The sequence below is a fragment of the Musa acuminata genome, chromosome BXJ1-9, assembly GCF_036884655.1.
Source record: "Musa acuminata AAA Group cultivar baxijiao chromosome BXJ1-9, Cavendish_Baxijiao_AAA, whole genome shotgun sequence".
Lineage (NCBI taxonomy): Eukaryota > Viridiplantae > Streptophyta > Magnoliopsida > Zingiberales > Musaceae > Musa > Musa acuminata.
Genome location: NC_088335.1, coordinates 47,245,024 through 47,262,848, shown reverse-complemented (window position 1 = coordinate 47,262,848; position 17,825 = coordinate 47,245,024). Strand labels below are relative to the sequence as shown.

The 17,825-nt window shown below is 32.4% G+C and overlaps 1 protein-coding gene across 2 annotated transcripts; it reads right to left on the bottom strand.

Annotated features, from left to right (window-relative positions):
* Positions 1-2,642: 2,642 nt before the first annotated feature.
* On the bottom strand, positions 2,643-6,702 carry LOC135593888 (shikimate kinase 3, chloroplastic-like). Of its 2 annotated transcripts, XM_065084207.1 has the most exons (11): positions 6,557-6,702; positions 6,272-6,432; positions 5,175-5,221; positions 4,999-5,053; positions 4,821-4,893; positions 4,605-4,692; positions 4,143-4,225; positions 3,938-4,067; positions 3,240-3,318; positions 3,024-3,088; positions 2,643-2,900 (listed from the first exon to the last, which is right to left on the bottom strand). In XM_065084207.1, the coding sequence occupies exons 1-11, from the start codon at positions 6,583-6,585 to the stop codon at positions 2,829-2,831; spliced, it is 882 nt and encodes a 293-aa protein (XP_064940279.1). In that variant the 5' UTR covers positions 6,586-6,702; the 3' UTR covers positions 2,643-2,828. The 2 variants fall into 2 exon arrangements, with proteins under 2 accessions (XP_064940279.1, XP_064940278.1); XM_065084206.1 differs by having other exon boundaries at positions 6,272-6,637.
* Between the last annotated feature and the right edge of the window lie 11,123 nt (positions 6,703-17,825).

The following is a 17,825-nucleotide window of genomic DNA, read 5'->3' as shown; positions in this document are numbered from 1 at the left end:
AATAGAGAAGTAAGGTGAAGTGGCGAGGTGTTTGGGTTATACCCCGAGCAGCCAGGTTGAGACATGCATCGATCAACCACTCATCGTCCATCTTTTGGATGACATGAGAGGAAGGAAGTATATCCCCTATTGACTCACCTTCTCATCCAATAAGAGAGAAGGGGTGTTATCTATGTAGTGTGCCGACAAGGTGAAAGTGAACCCCCCAATCCCAACCTAAACCTATGAGAAAGAAGCTCTCCTTCCAACTCTTGTGGTTAGAAAGGTCACTACTAACTTTGAATCCCCCATAAGTAGCCAGGTAGTAGCCACTTTTCCCCTTGCATAGTCGAAAACAAGCAATGAAAAGTTTATGGGTCAAGGTAATATCAGCATACCAGCATTCTCTGATGAACACTATCATATAGCACCATGAGTTAGGCATCATCTAAAAGGGTGATATCTTCCACCATTAGAGGTAAGACATTATCACCTAGTGGAGGGAAAGATAAAGTCCCACCTTGAGGGTGTCGCACGACAGGCAAAAGAACCCGAGCATAGGGTTGAATGGATGTTGATCAGGTTGGGGGACATGCAAATCAAACTCGATTGAGATGGAGCACCTAGTTCACAAGTGATCAAGGAGTGACGCAGTTACCACTGAATCATAATCATGCGAGCTTTTCATAGACTCTAAGCCCCAAAGAATCTTTGGGTTCATGGGAACTACCTCCCATGATGAGGGGGAGGTAAAGACCTCCTCCGCCCTTAGGTTGTCCAAAGGTAGAAAGCTAATCCCGACCTTCTAGTGGCTAGGAGTCGAGATGAACTTGTGTGATAAAGGAGAGACATCTCGACCTGAGGAGGCAGAAGGGTAGGATGGTGAAAGACTATCTTACTACAAAATCGATATCGGGGCTATGAGGAACTCGGATCGACTTGTCCTATAGGGAACCAAAATTAAGTGGAGAAAGCTTTTAAGGAGGCCTTGGAGGCGAAGCATAAGGCTTTTGAGAAGGCCCTAAAGGCTTAAATAGAAGAATAAGCATCACCCCACATGGTAACGAGGGATTATAGGGAGGGAGTCAATCTCTCTCCTCTCACAACTGAGACAAGTTTTCCTTTGGGACAATTCCAAAGGGTGATGGATGAAAGACTTGAGCAACATTGATTGAAGGACTCGAAAAGCACCAAAAGTCACCATGACGGAAGTGTTAGGACCGTAAAGGCACTTGGGGGGGAGGGGGGTTGAATTAGTACTTTTAAAAAATTATGATTTGAAAACCCATTCAATCAAACCCATATCAGAAATATGTTTAACTTACAATGTGCAAAAGAGTAGTGAGCAAGTAAATCAATTTGTAATAGGAATGAAAAGTACAAAGGAAATGTAAACAAATTTATAGTGGTTCGGTAATCCCAACATATGTACACTCCCAATTTCTTTTCTCTCGAGGCCATTGGCTTTCACTACCGATCTTCTTTTCAATAGGTGAAGATTAACTATCTTTGTTACAATCATTTCTCCTTTTCACGGAGAGAACATTTACACCTCACTCCTTTCTTAGAAGACTTCTAACTCTACGAGGAAGAGATTACTCTTCCTTAGAACACTTTTATTCTCAATAATTCTTTCCCCTTTCTACTCTTTTTCTTACTTATCTCAAGCAAAAATGAGTGGGGCATTTATAGGCCCCAAATAAGGATTTTCAAGGTACTGGTGGTATCATCGCCTGCCACTTTGTGCACTGGCAATACCACCACCCAGTTTGGGTGGTACCATCGCTTGACACTAGGCGGTACCACCGTCGGGTTTTCTACAAAAGTACATTTCATACTTTCCAGCTCACAAGCGGTTCCACCGCTTGGCCCAACTTCAAGTCACCGATCGGGCCTTCCAATAGGCCCAAATCAACCTTAATTTAGGCCCAATGGGCTCCTAATCAAGTTGGCATAGTTATACCCAAAACTAACTCAATTAAGACCTAAACTACTTCGATCAAAACACAAACGATTACAAACATGAATCCTATGTTATTCAGCATGTCATTGGTTCATCTGATACTTCGTCCGAACCTTCGATGCATCGTCCTGTCCTTTAGTGTATTGCTCGATCCATCGGCATATTGCCCTGTTGCAACATCCGATCTTCTTGACGTAATATCCAATCCTCCTAGCTCGATGCCCGAACTCATGACACAAAGTCTATCTTTCGGCACGTCAACCAATTCTCCAACTCGACGTCTAATCTTCTGACATGATGCTCTCCGACCTAACGTCTGATTCTCCTATTTCAATCAATTTGTCTTTCCATGATTGAAGTGTTAGTTATAGATGCCCTGTAAGCCAATTGATCGATTGCTCGTAATGTCAAGGCAATCGACATCTCCCAAGGCCACCTGCGTCTGGGGTGACACTGTTACATAAACCACGATATACGTATATGCATGTTGTGTGCACTGAGCTTTACATAGATGTATGTATGATGTATGTATCTTGTACGTAGTGTTTGGGGGTAATAAAAGGGCAGCTCGGTCTGAGAAACTGTTGTCTACTTCGTATATATGTTGCAGTTATCTACACCTCACTCTAAAGTCAAAAACTTTTTCTTGACCTGAACAAAGTTTCAACTATAATTTGCACTGCACCATATCCTACAAAACTGAAGCCAATTTAGATGCTGGGAAATTTCCTCAAACATCTGGACGTTGAAGCTCTTTGCAGCAATTTTATTCACTTAACAATACTGAGCAGCAACTTATTTCAATGAATAAATACTAAAAAAATGATAAAAAAGTTGTAAAAGGCACAAGGTGCAATTAAGATAGGATCCAGGGATGATGAGGTATTCAACCCTGAATATATTGGCTATTGGTAACCGATGAGTTCTCAGAAAGGAAGCACTCAAGCTTCATAAGCGCCTGCAGAACAGAACGAAGAGATTTTAGACATGTTTTAGTTTTAAGTAAGATTCTTTAAGGAATCTTTGAAGGTTTTGAAACTTGAGACACGAATAAAATACTGTAAACAGGAGAGTTACGTGCCTCGAGGGCTATATCAGTTGGTGTAAGGACAGAAACGTCTCCATGACCCTGTTTAGCTGCAATATCTGCATGAACAATGAAGATTTTGGAGTTACTCAATTTAATCCAAGCAATGTTAAGGCAAAAAATAATTGATCGATCCATAGGGGGAAGTCTTGTTGGAGCTCAAATGTTTGCTAATATACCGTAAGCACACATTAATTAACACAAGCATACCATCAAGGCATACTCTTGCATCAGCATTGGCATATGCCTTCCCCCTTTGCTCTGAGAGTGTAGTAAGCTTTGCAAAAGCCTGAACAACAGCCACATTTAAGCCATGATCAATAATAACATACATGCAGCATATAAAAATTTCCTGATATACACCTATAGCTTTAAGTTAGTTCGTTAGACCCAAGGATTGAAATATCGTACCGTACTAGAGTTTCGAGATTCGCTCGGTACGGTACGGTACTATATACCGAGCGATATACCGTTCGGTATATTGCTCGGTATATATATATATATATATATATATATATATATATATATATACCGTCCGATAGTAGGCGATCCGTGTATCGGTACGTACTGCTTGGTACAAGCGGTATTATTCGAAATTGAAGACCTTGGTTAGACCATTATCTTTTTCTATGCAAATAACATACACAATTTTCCTACCGAACGAAGCTTCGCAAATTGATTATCTGCAAGGTTGGCTAAACAAATATAGTAAAAGTAGAAAAAAATTTTAGCAAACAAGACAACTGCAGAGAAGAAAATTATTCATACATTTAAGTTAATCTTTCCATCTTAAATAGAACCACTTAGCATGAGCCAGAAAGGACTGAGCATCATCATCAACTCATATTCATACCTGAGATAGGTAATGATTAAGACATGAATCAATGGTGCTTAGATGACAAGTATACCTTTTTGTAAGGATCACCAGATTCTTGATGCAGGAGAGGGCGGGAAGCAGTACCCACAGCAGCAATTCGCCTTGCTAGAGCTTCCAAAGGAACATCTAACCAGACTGTTAGCCCCTGCTTCATATACTTCCTGAAAACATAAATCACAGTGATTCATGTTGACACCAAGAAAGTGAACCTACAATCACATGCATCAGCCTCCTACCAGTTGATTGGTCGAATGACAGCACCACCACCAGTCGCAACAACCAAGCGGTGCATAGATGACAAGTCCTTCAGCACTTTACTCTGAACATGTACCAGAGAGAAGAATAAGGATTTAGTCTCTAGTTTTCTTTTCCTGAAAAATGCATGTTAAATACAGAACTTGACCTATTTTTAAGATGTTGATGTTATAAAATAGTAAAACACATATTTATTATTGACTACTATAGCAATAAAACCATAATGATCTGGATCTGTTTCCATCATTGAGATATGAGCTATGTAAAAAATCATATTTTTGGTTAACCTAAGAGTATTGTGAATATTTATTTATAATCTCTATTAATTTTTTTTATGTCTTCTCTTCTACCATCACTACAATAATTGTTTAACCTCTTCTATTGTCTAATGACTGTGAATAAAGACTCAGGATCCAACTACCAACAAGGTAAGTTGAAAGGACCTCATTATCTCGGAAGAAGGCTTCGCTATGGTCCTTAAAAATCTGAGCAACAGATGAAACACCAACCGCCTGCTCGACCAATTTATCACTGGAAAAAACCAATAAGCACACAAATTTTATCCCCCAGAAGCATAAGCACTATAATAGGCATTATATAGTTTCCTACATACGAGTACACCAAGTCAATGACTATTTTGCACATCAATAGAAACGCACCTATCGAAAAAAGAATAGCATAGCACTTCAGATAATATCTTTCCTACTGTACTCTTCCCAGAACCCATCATTCCTGTGGAAATACAGTTTAATATTAGGTCACCACAGAAACAAAAGAACAACTGTTTAACATAGACACCTAACTGACTATTGACATCTTCATCAATCAGATACTCACCAACAAGATATATACAACGCCCATTCAAGTAGGGAAAAACATCTTCTGACTTATTCTGCAATTAAATGCCTTCTATCAGTCAGATCATTGGAAACAGACAATTTGACTACTTATCCTTGTTTGTGTTTTACTCGAATGACAACATAACATCATCCATCAAAGGCATAATTTCCTACCTTGAGTATGAGAGCTGCATCAACAGAGTTATGGAAGTTCTCCGATCCTACATGGTAAAAAAAGACACATAAGGACAACTAATGACCAAAGAAAGTTGTGGGAATTAATTTTCAAATCCAAAAACAGAGTCCATATCATTGGTAAACACTCACTGACAGATGTTCGATGTTCTTGAAAACTCGATGTTAAAACATGAATAATAAATTGGTAAATAAAAGCTCAGATAAATTTGGAAATTCACAAAAAGGAAGAACAAAGATCAAATTGAACGAGAGGTATGGATTTTAAATTTAAAGGACAGGACAAGTAAATCAGTAAATAGTAGGATCAACAGGCAGACATACCCAATTTGATATTAGAAAATAGGGCTCCTGCATATTTGTCCAAAATACACTTACCAGGATGGAAGTAGTCATCCATGTCGTTGACAGACATATATAACTCAAAAGTCTTTTCTTCAATTGCAAAATTTGCCAATAAACCAACCATCATTAGGATCTTTTTTGTAAGCATGCCGAACATCGAGCATGTCTCGACACCAATTTGATGTTTTGCTACTACTTGTTTCTGAATAGAACCATAGACGTAAACAAGGCAACTTAACTCTTGAAAAAGCATAATTAAGAAACTTGAAACCCCACCTCCGAAGCATGTCGATAACATGATCTAAGCACTATCATATCTTTATAGAGCACCATCAGGCAAATATATGAGTAGCGATGAAGGAAATTCCATAACTTATGGGAATAATCCGAGAGGACCTTTAAATCAATCATGAAGTGCTTTCCAACTTCCATAAGAACAAAGACGGATAACAAAGGATAATAACATATATCTTTCATGTCCTCATAAATTACTCCCCAAAACCTATATTTTTCGCTCCACTTTTCCTAAAACATTGCAATCCTTGTATCGTTTACAGATCACTTCCAAGTAACCACAAGATTTCTCAGCTCAAAGAACTACGAAGTACTTTTATTCTAAATCACAGAATTTAGGTTCTTTTTTCTTTCTGTTACTCTAATGAAAGAAATCTTTGAATAAAAAATTTCAATAAAAATGGGCACAAATCAAACAGCCTAAAAGATATACTCACCCATATTTTTCTTGGAGCAACATGCAATCTTCAGTTCCGGATAACCAGATCGAAGTGGAGCCCCAATGTTCCTTGAATCTCCAAATCTAACCGCCTGCACCTTTCTCTGCTCCGACCACCGATCCGGAAGCCTCACGGAGCAACCATTCTTGTTTCCGGATCTGTCCAAGCCGATCAAGGAACAGGATTGCAAGCTCAGCACCGCGGCCATCTCCATCGCTCGATCAAACCAAACCGAACCAAAATAGGAGTTTACAATTCACTGTAAATCACCGGAAGACTCACCTCCCATCAAGATCAGCAGGGCATTGCATCAACCCCCGTCTCGATGGGAGGATGAGAATTCGGCCGGAAACCCAACAGATCGGGGAGAGGATGCACCGCCGGCACGATAACGGCCCGTTGAATGGCTCAGGACAGCCGGAGGTTTTGGGGGTGTTGCATTTATATCTTTAGCCGGCGGGGTAGAATATTATTATTTCACGATAATACCACTGAGACATTCACCGCCTTTGTCTGACTTCATGAAAAAACGAATTGAAATTTGGATTAATGTTATTTTATGTGACAGAATATTTTTTTTTAATTTAAGAAAATATTAATAAAATCATAATTTTGTAAAAATAAAAGATACATATTTTTATAATAAATAGAGAGCCGATAATTCGTGATATTTACTGTCCGAACGGTTGTTACGATATACAACCATGGTTGGTGGTTTGTGGCATGTGGGGCGTGGGAGGGGTTGGTGGGAGATTGACCGGAGATCATAATTTTGAATCCGTCAAAGTTTCGATTGCTTGGTCTTGCGTCGAGCGGCTTTTGACTCTTTGTACCCGTTGTTGGGAGCATTACATGTATGAGCAGCTACTAATTGAACGGTGGTATGTGAGAGAAACTATAGGTTCATAGAGATCGATTTGGTTGTTTCATTTGTTTCAGGTGGAAAACGTGGTGCCGATAAGTCCAAAGAACATGCATAGCTGCATGTTATCCTGAGGCTGGCACTGCCATGATGCGATCCATCACCATTGCGGTTCACCCGGGGTCGGTGATGTGTACTTAATGGTTCGCGTCACGTTCGCATTAGGTGTCGCCACGTTGGAGATCCAATCTTATCTAGAATATTTTGTTGCGTGGTGGTTGTCTCACCGGTGGCATCGGGTCTTTCTGTGGCTACCATTAATATTCGTGGAGCTGCTGCGCCACCTACCCGGATTCATTTTCTTGGGTTTCCCAGTACTATCGGATCCACGTACATCTGCACTTGATGAGATCTCGACCATCATGAGCGTTCATTGGCAACCCCTCATCACGTCATTATTAGGCGCTCAGACACGTGGAAAGAGTCTGTTACTTGCCTTACCAAGTTGGTGGCGCTCGTGCGCGGCTAGACCTTATTATATATATATATATATATGATCATTTTTATTTTTTACAAGAAGGTATCCCTAATAATCTTGAAAATGTCTTTCTCATCTCTTTTCTACTCATCACCTTGCAGTCTTACAATTTCGCCAACGACGTTGCATTGTCATCCACCTGCACCCAATTAATGACCATTGCTTGAGGGCTTCACAACCTTTGACAACTGGATCAATCCTGACTGAGCCCAAAATGATAATAATGATTATAATTCTATTAGAAATATAATTGTGGTTAAGTTTTATTGCCTATATCAGAGGATCATGGTCAAACGCATGCCCACAAGGATATTTTTTGGTATATCCTTATATCCCATGATACCTTCTCTCACCACACCCTTAACCCACGATGCTTGTATGGCCATCACCCACTATAAGACTATTGCCCACATCAAGGTGACACCTCATTCGATGACCATTCACAACATTTTTGTCTTTGTTGTTTGTGGTTTTTACTTATGTGAGAGAGGTAAACTTATATTGTCCACAAGCGTATAGACATGATGAACGAGAAAAGACGTCGCACAAAGACGATGATATCTCCTGATGGGAGCAGAGCATGGAGACAAATAGGCGTGACGAACTAAGAAGGTAGCTAGCAATGAGTAGTAAAGAGCGATGGTGTTGATCAGACGAAGACAACAGATAAGAAAAAAAAATAGAAATACATTTATGAAAGTATAAAAAATAGTGGTACCTCGCGTGAAAAAAAAAAAAAAAACAAAGGCACCAACTACGAGAAAATAAAAAAAGAACTTTAAAAAATATTATCGTAAGCGATGATCATTAATATTATTATTTTAGTTTTTTTCACTGTAATACCTAAAATTAAATTAATATTATGAGAATGTGCTGAAGGCTTGAAGATTAATCATCCCTATATTGGCACAGTTCCATAGGAAAAAAAAATCAAGGAATAAAAATAGAAAATTAACATGGGAGAATTCCCTAGAAATGCTCTCGAAAAGATGAAAATACCCTCGAAAAGTTGAGGGCACTTTTCCCGCTTCTTTTTCTCCCATTGAACTGGTTCAATCAGTCCTCCAATTCTAAAATTGGTTCAAACTAATATTATAAAAATACTTTATATATAATTTATGAAAAAAATAATCATAAAATAAGATAACATTAAAACTATCATAAAATATAATAACATATAAAATAAAATTATACAATTAATTTAAATAAAAATAATACAATAATAACATTTGTTTTTTATTGAAACGATCAAACAGTCAAATAAACCAAGAAAATATTAATAAAAGACAATTTGATTTTATTGGCATTTAAAATAAATGAAATGCTATATTTTAATCAATGTTTGTTAAAATAATCTATAGAATATAATAAATAATAGAAATTAAATTAATAAAAAAAATATATTCATGAAAAATAATACAAAAAAATTAAAAAAAATAAGAAATTGTAAAAGAAGCAGCATTTGCACCATGATAATGATAGATACATAGTAAAATATTATTAATTATATATTTATAAATAAAATAATAAAATTGTGAAACAAATAAATAAAGTTTAAATATTAATCAAAGACAATCTTATTATAGTGATATGTCAAATAATACAATAACAAAAATATAAAAGTAAATATTAAATTAACTGGTGATGACATACATCTTACATCATTTTAACCTTCTATTTTACTGATTTCAGTAATAATAACAAAATTATAAATCTCAACTATTTGGGATAAACTACATGTATCTTTTCTCGTAATTGAAAGATATAAAAAGTCATATGTTTAATTAAATTTAGAGTATTTAAATTTTTATTTATATTTTTATTAAAGTTATTTTAGATCTTCCTCTACCTCTTTTCATACCATTATTATTAATTAGCTTATATTTTCTAACTACGACGTTCGAAAGTCTCCTAAGCACATACCCAAATCATCTTAAAGTATTTTTTTCATATTTTTCTATTGATCTCACAATTGTCTTAATTATCCAATACTCAATTCTTGTTCTAACTATTGTGGTTTTAAAAACTATAATGATATTTAAAATATTTTTTCCTTTATAAATTTTGAAACTATAATTCTATCTTCAAATCTTTTTACATCTACAATATTATTTTTATGATCCTTATCAATAATAATTCATATATGATTATGTGTTTAATATTTTTAGTATACTAAATTTTAAATATAATACTGTCAATCTCTCTAATTTTTTTTCTACCCGCTTAGTCTCTTATAAATAAATAATATTTATCTTTTTCGTCTATCGATTCTAATCCCTGAAAGTGTTTTTATATTTCAAGATACTAATCTAACCCTCAATTCTTGGACTAAGTTCTTTACTCTTACTGGTTCAAAATAACGAGAGAACCCTTACCTACTTAGCACCACATCCAAAAGCTAATGTAATAGGTTGCTTTTAGATAATCTCCTATCTCAAAGTTTGCAATTTGAGACACCTAGGTGGTGAAAATGTCTCACGTTACTTCCAAATGACGACTTAGCTCTATACTAAAATTGATTAAAATTCATATTCATAAGATTTGATATAATTTTATGTGGGTTGTTAGTGACCTAACGCAATTCTCTACTTTTTTTTTTATTTAGACTTGGGATTGACATTAGCAGTGTTATTCTATTTTATTAGTTTATTTAATAATATAATTGTTTCATTCATAATTTATGATTAATATTATAATACTATGACTATTAAAATTAATTATATAAATATTATTTTATATATTTGATCATAATCTTTTAATGATAATGGTAATAACATAGTGTCAAACTATCCTTTTATTTTATTTTCATGATTAATAGGATGTTGTACAAACATTTGTTTTCCCCAATATGACTCGAGAGTTGCAAGAAGGATGACCAAGCGTTAGCCTTCACGTTTATAAGGTAAGGACACTATTAGTCACAAATGAGGTAAGACATGGCTAAGTTCCTTAAAATAATATGATCAGGGAAAAAAAAAAATTTGATCGTGGCCATTAATTTGTTCACCTAATGTGTCAAGGCCAACATACTCATCATCATCAAAAAAAACAAAAAAGTCTGACCAACATCATCGCTCAACTTGAAAATCTAAAAACCTTCATCATTGATATTAAAACTTAGTTTAATAATATAAAATTAATTTTTTTTTGTTGAATATTCTATGAAGCTGAAAAATGGATGACCAAAGTGTAAAGAGGAAGTGTGTCATCGAAGCATCTTGAAAGTCATGGTATGAACATATGGATCTTTTACGTGGTCAACTATCCTACAAATCAACATATAATACATCAAATTTAATCACACCTATGAAGTAAGGTTATGAATCAGTTCGTAATGGTCTGAGGGTGGGTATATACTAGACTTCAATATTTTAGATCGATGTTCTTGTAGAAGTGAAGAATATATTGTGAAAGGGAGGATCTTTATTCATTGAGATGATGAGTATTTATAGGTTTTGAGGGAGAGATTTTTCTCAATCAATCATTCAAATTGATTCTCAAATCATAAATTAATTAAGGATATAAGCAAGTAGAGATGTTATTCGATGTGTATCTCTATCAAGATTTTTTATCAATTATAAGGTGAATGAGTTTATGGGCTAGTTATTTCCGATCAACTCAATTTACGACACATAAATTAGTTTTAAAATATTCTAGATATTAAATTGATCTAATAAAGAATGATTAAAGAAATTAATTCTAGAAGAATTGAGATGGACTAAATAAAATAACAAAGTACTAACTTAAGAAATTACTTCTGACATAACGAAGGGTAACTACTTGAAAATCAATAGGGTTTGAAAAATATTTACTCCATAAACTTCGAGCACGAATAAATTTATATCTCGAGAACTTATAGTATGAGAGGAGCCTTAAAAATAGTAAAGGATGAGAAAATGTTAAACGAAGTACCCAAAAGTTCAACTTCAACTTCATGAACACACAAAACATTGAACTTTGTGATCAACAAACCTTCAAAATGTACACATACTTATCATGCATTACATAACAATTCACATGCAAAAGCCAATTAGCGATCTTTCATGTTTGACACTGATCAGTTGATTTTGCCTCCTTCCCCTTCACTTGGGTCTGGCTTTGTCGGCCCGCGTTGAGTTTTGTTCAATACAGGCAATTGATCTCCTCCGACCTATAAAATATATTGATATTATAACACAAGACTTGAGATAATATTTATATATACAGGTATTATATAAACTAATTATATATTATCTCCTCTAATTAGTTATCTTTAGTATTTCGATCTCTATATTTTTAAAAGTTATATTGAGATTCATATATTTATGAAAGTAAAACATTTAATTTCGTTTCTTCTCACGTCGTCAATTCTGTTGACGAAAATATTAGTGATAAACTAAAGTGAGATAAAGTTAACACATTTTCATTGATAAATCCTACGGTGTTTTCATCAATAATCGACGACGTGAAAAGAAATGAGATTAAATATTTTATTTTCATAAATATAAAGTTCTCAATATAATTTTTAAAATATAAAGAACGAGATACTAAAGATAATTAATTATAAAAAAATAAACTATAATTATCCCTATCATATCAATGAGAGATCTCACCGTGGGTTGCATCTCGTTCTCTTTTTCTGTATCACGAGAATCTTTGGGATCAATGGAGTATGGCCAGCCCAGACGAGCAGCACCGACTCTTATGATAGACTGCCACAAAGAAGAGGATTGGCGAGAGGCAGATGATGCAATGGCATAAGAGGCTTTCTTCCCTATTATCGTCATTCTCTCTCTCTCTCTCTCTCTCTCTCTCTCTCTCTCTCTCTCTTCACTGGCTTCACTTCTCTTGCCTCTCAACCTCTCAACCTCTCAACTTTGAGATGTGGAAGTCGAACCATGAGTCCCTATTTGTATCAATCGGAAGCTGGATCAAGTCAAAGTGTAATCATCGATAAATTTTTTTCCTTAACATAAATTAATTACTATAAATGATATATTAATTTATTATTAACTTCTATATTTGTGTATTATAGTTAAGGAAATGATTAGATTTGGTTTCCTTAATCATATGGATAAGTTAGGAATTCTACTAATCAATTAAATTATTAATTGATTTATTTCCTAATGAGTGATTTGATATTTAGGAAGTAAATAGTTTACATTCTTTAGGAAATGATTAGATTTGGTTTCCTTAATCATGTGGTTTTTACTTGTGTAAGAGAGGTAAACTTATATTATCCACAAGCGTATAGACATGATGAACAAGAAATGACGTCGCACAAAGACGATGATACCTCCTGATGGGAGTAGAGCATGGAGACAATGGGCGTGACGAGCTAAGAAGGTAGCTAGTAATGAGTAGTAAAGAGCGATGGTGTTGATCGGACGAAGACAACAGATAAGAAAAAAAATAGAAATATATTTATGAAAGTATACAAAATAGTGGTACTAGGCGTGAAAAAAAAAAAAAAGAAAACAGAGGCACCAACTAGGAGAAAATAAAAAAAGAACTTTAAAAAATATTATCGTAAGCGATGATCATTAATATTATTATTTTAGTTTTTTTTCACTCTAATACCTAAAATTAAATTAATATTATGAGAATGTGCTGAAGGCTTGAAGATTAATCATCCCTATATTGGCACAGTTTCATAGGAAAAAATATCAAGGAATAAAAATAGAAAATTAACATGGGAGAATTCCCTAGAAATGCCCTCGAAAAGTTGAGGGCACTTTTCCCCCTTCTTTTTCTCCCATTGAACTGGTTCAATCAGTCCTCCAATTCTAAAATTGGTTCAAACTAATATTATAAAAATACTTTACATATAATTTATGAAAAAAATAGTCGTAAAATAAGATAACATTAAAACTATCATAAAATATACTAACATATAAAATAAAATTATATAATTAATTTAAATAAAAATAATACAATAATAACTTTTGTTTTTTATTGAAACGATCAAACAGTCAAATAAACCAAGAAAATATTAATAAAAGACAATTTGATTTTATTGGCATTTAAAATAAATGAAATGCTATATTTTAATCAATGTTTTTTAAAATAATCTACAGAATATAATAAATAATATAAATTAAATTAATAAAAATAAGATATTCATGAAAAATAATACAAAAAATAAAAAAAAAACTAAGAAATTGTAAAAGAAGCAGCATTTGCACCATGATAATGATAGATACATAGTAAAATATTATTAATTATATATTTATAAATAAAATAATAAAATTTTGAAATATATAAATACAGTTTAAATATTAATCAAAGACAATCTTATTATAGTGATCTGTCAAATAATAAAATAATAAAAAATATAAAAGTAAATATTAAATTAACTGATGATGACATACATCTTACATCATTTTAACCTTCTATTTTACTGATTTTTAATAATAACAATAAAATTATAAATCTCAACTATTTGGGATAAACTACATGTATCTTTTATCGTAATTGAGATATATAAAAAGTCATATGTTTAGTTAAATTCAGAGTATTTAAAATTTTATTTATAATTTTTATTAAAGTTATTTTAGATCTTCCTCTACCTCTCTTCATATCACTATTATTAATTAGCTTATCTTTTCTAACATTCAAAAGTCTCCTAAGCACATACCCAAACCATCTTAAAGTATTTTTTTCATATTTTTCTAATAGCTTCAAAAATCCATCTTAATATTCTTATATTGGTAACATAAAATTTTTTAATATATTTTTTAATTATCCAATACTTGAATCTATAAAGTATTATTGATCTCACAACTGTCTTATAAAATTATTATTTTAATCTCAAAGATATCCGATGATTATACAAGACTCCTAATGCCCATAGGGATACCATCAAGCCACACACTCTTAGCTATTTTTATTTTCTTTAATGCATCTTTACTTTATTAGTTCTAATTTTATGAATAAATTTATTATTATTAAATCTATCATTGATATTTATCAATAAATATCTTTTATTAAATAATTGTTGAAAAAATTATAAAAATAATTTTTTTTTATTTTTTAATCACATTATCATTAATATGTATTCTTTAATCTTTATCTTTAATATATCTAATACTACCTAAATCCATATATTTTCTTTTTCTAGCTTTAGTAATTCAATATATATCTTTTTCACTATCTTTGTTAATTTATTATAAAATTTATCATAAACTTTATATCTTATCATACTAAGTGTTTTCTAATCTATTTTTTATATTCTTTATATCTTTTTATTTTTTATTTTAATAATTTTATCAATATTTAAACTATGATATTTTAGTAATTTTAAACTTTCTCACACCACCACCAACTCTATCTTTGAGATTACACCTCTAACTCTAGTTTCATCAAGCATCACTTTTGTTAAGCTCCTAATCTTATTAGCTATCATGGTCCAAATAATATTAATATTATCTTCATCTAAGTTTTAAGTATCTCCCTTTTTAGCTTTTTTTAAAAGAGTTTACATTATCATTTTTAAAATTTCATCATTTAGTCCTAGTAATTTATTTATTATTTTTTTTCTTCTATTTTCTATATTAAATATCTAATACCATCAACCTATATTGATTTGTCAAACTTTAGCTAGGTATAACTTTATAATTCTTATAAATAATTTTATCTATCTTTCTAGTGAGTAAAAAGTCCATTTGATTACAATTGTGACCACTTGGTAAGTAATTAAAATTTTCTAATTCTTTTTAAGGTGAGTATTTATAATTATAGAATTATATGAAGTTATAAACTTTAAAAATCATAATACCATATTTATTTCTCTCTCCATAACTAAAGCTCTCATGCATCCTTTATATTCGTCATATGTTTTCCCGATATGACCATTCATTCTCTTCTAAATTTTTTTTTAATTTGATCTAATCTTACTTGAGGGGAATAAGCACTAATAATATTTAGAACATTTTTTCCTTTATAAATTTTGAAACTATAATTCTATCTTTAAATATTCTTACATCTATAATATTATTTTTATGATCCTTATCAATAATAATTCATATATGATTATGTGTTTAATATTTTTAGTATACTAAAATTTAAATATAATACTGTCAATCTCTCTAATTTTTTTTCTACCCACTTAGTCTCTTATAAATAAATAATATTTATCTTTTTCTGATCATAGTGTCTATCAATTATAATCCCTTCCCTGAAAGTGTTTTTATATTCCAAGTTATTAATCTAACCCTGAATTCTTGGACTAAGTTCTTTACTCTTACTAGTTCAAAATAATGGGAGAACCCTTACCTACTTAGCACCACATCCAGAAGCTAATGTGATAGGTTGCTTTTAAATAATCTCCTATCTCAAAGTTTACAATTTGAGACACCTACGTGGTGAAAATGTCTCACGTTACTTCCAAATGACGACTTAGCTCTATACTAAAATTGATTAAAATCTATATTCATAAGATTTGATATAATTTTACGTGGGTTGTTAGTAACCTAACACAATCCTCTATTTTTTTTTTATCTAGACTTGGGATCGACATTAGCAGTTTTATTCTATTTTATTGGTTTATTTAATAATATAATTATTTCATTCATAATTTATGATTAATATTATAATACTATGACTATTAAAATTAAATATATAAATATTATTTTATATATTTGATCATAATCTTTTAATGATAATGGTAATAACATAGTGTCAAACTATTCTTTTATTTTATTTTCATGATTAATAGGATGTTGTACAAACATTTGTTTTCCCCAATATGACTCGAGAGTTGCAAGAAGGATGACCAAGCGTTAGTCACAAATGTTTATAAGGTAAGGACACTATTAGTCACAAATGAGGTAAGACATGGCTAAGTTCCTTAAAATAATATGATCAGGGAAAATAAAATATTTGATCGTGACCATTAATTTGTTCACCTAATGTGTCAAGGCCAATATACTCATCATCATCAAAAAAACAAAACAAAAAAAAGTCTAACCAACATCATCGCTCAACTTGAAAATCTAAAAACCTTCATCATTGATATTAAAACTTAGTTCAATAATATAAAATTTAAATTTTTTTGTTGAATATTCTATGAAGCTGAAAAATGGATGACCAAAGTGTAAGGAGGAAGTGTGTCATCGAAGCATTCTGTGTGGGTCAATCGATCCCTTCTTGTTTCACATGCATCTTGAAAGCCATGGTATGAACACATGGATCTTTTACGTAGTCAACTATCCTACAAATCAACATATAATACATCAAATTTAATCACACCTATGAAGTAAGGATATGAATCAGTTCATAATGGTCTGAGGGTATATACTAGACTTCAATATTTTAGATTGATGTTCTTGTAGAAGTGAAAAATATATTGTGAAAGAGAGGATCTTTATTCATTGAGGTGATGAGTATTTATAAGTTTGGTTTTGAGGAAGAGATTTTTCTCAATCAATCATTCAAATTATACAATCAGATTAGTTATTCAAATTGATTCTCAAATAATAAATTAATTATGGATATAAGCAAGTAGAGATGTTATTCGATGTGTATCTCTATTATGATTTTTTATCAATTATCAGTTATTTCCGATCAACTCGATTTACGACACATAAATTAGTTTTAAAATATTCTAAATATTAAATTGATCAAATAAAGAATGATTAAAGAAATTAATTCTAGAAGAATTGAGATGGACTAAATAAAAAAAAACAAAGTTCTAACTTAAGAAATTACTTCTTGTATGACATAACGAAGGGTAACTACTTGAAAATCAATAGGGTTTGGAAAATATTTACTCTATAAACTTCGAGCACGGAGAAATTTATACCTCGATTTCTTTGTATATATCAACGCTCTCGAGAACTTATAGTATGAGAGGAGCCTTAAAAATAGTAAAGGATGAGAAAATGTTAAAGGAAGCACCCAAAAGTTCATCAACTTCAACTTCATGAACACACAAAACATTGAACTTTGTGATCAACAAACCTTCAAAATGTACACATACTTATCATGCATTACATAACAATTCACATGCAAAAGCCAATTAGCGATCTTTCATGTTTGACACTGATCAGTTGATTTTGCCTCCTGCCCCTTCACTTGGGTCTGGCTTTGTCGGCCCGCGAGTTTTGTCCAATACAAGCAATTGATCTCCTCCGACCTATAAAATATATTCATATTATAACACATGGCTTGAG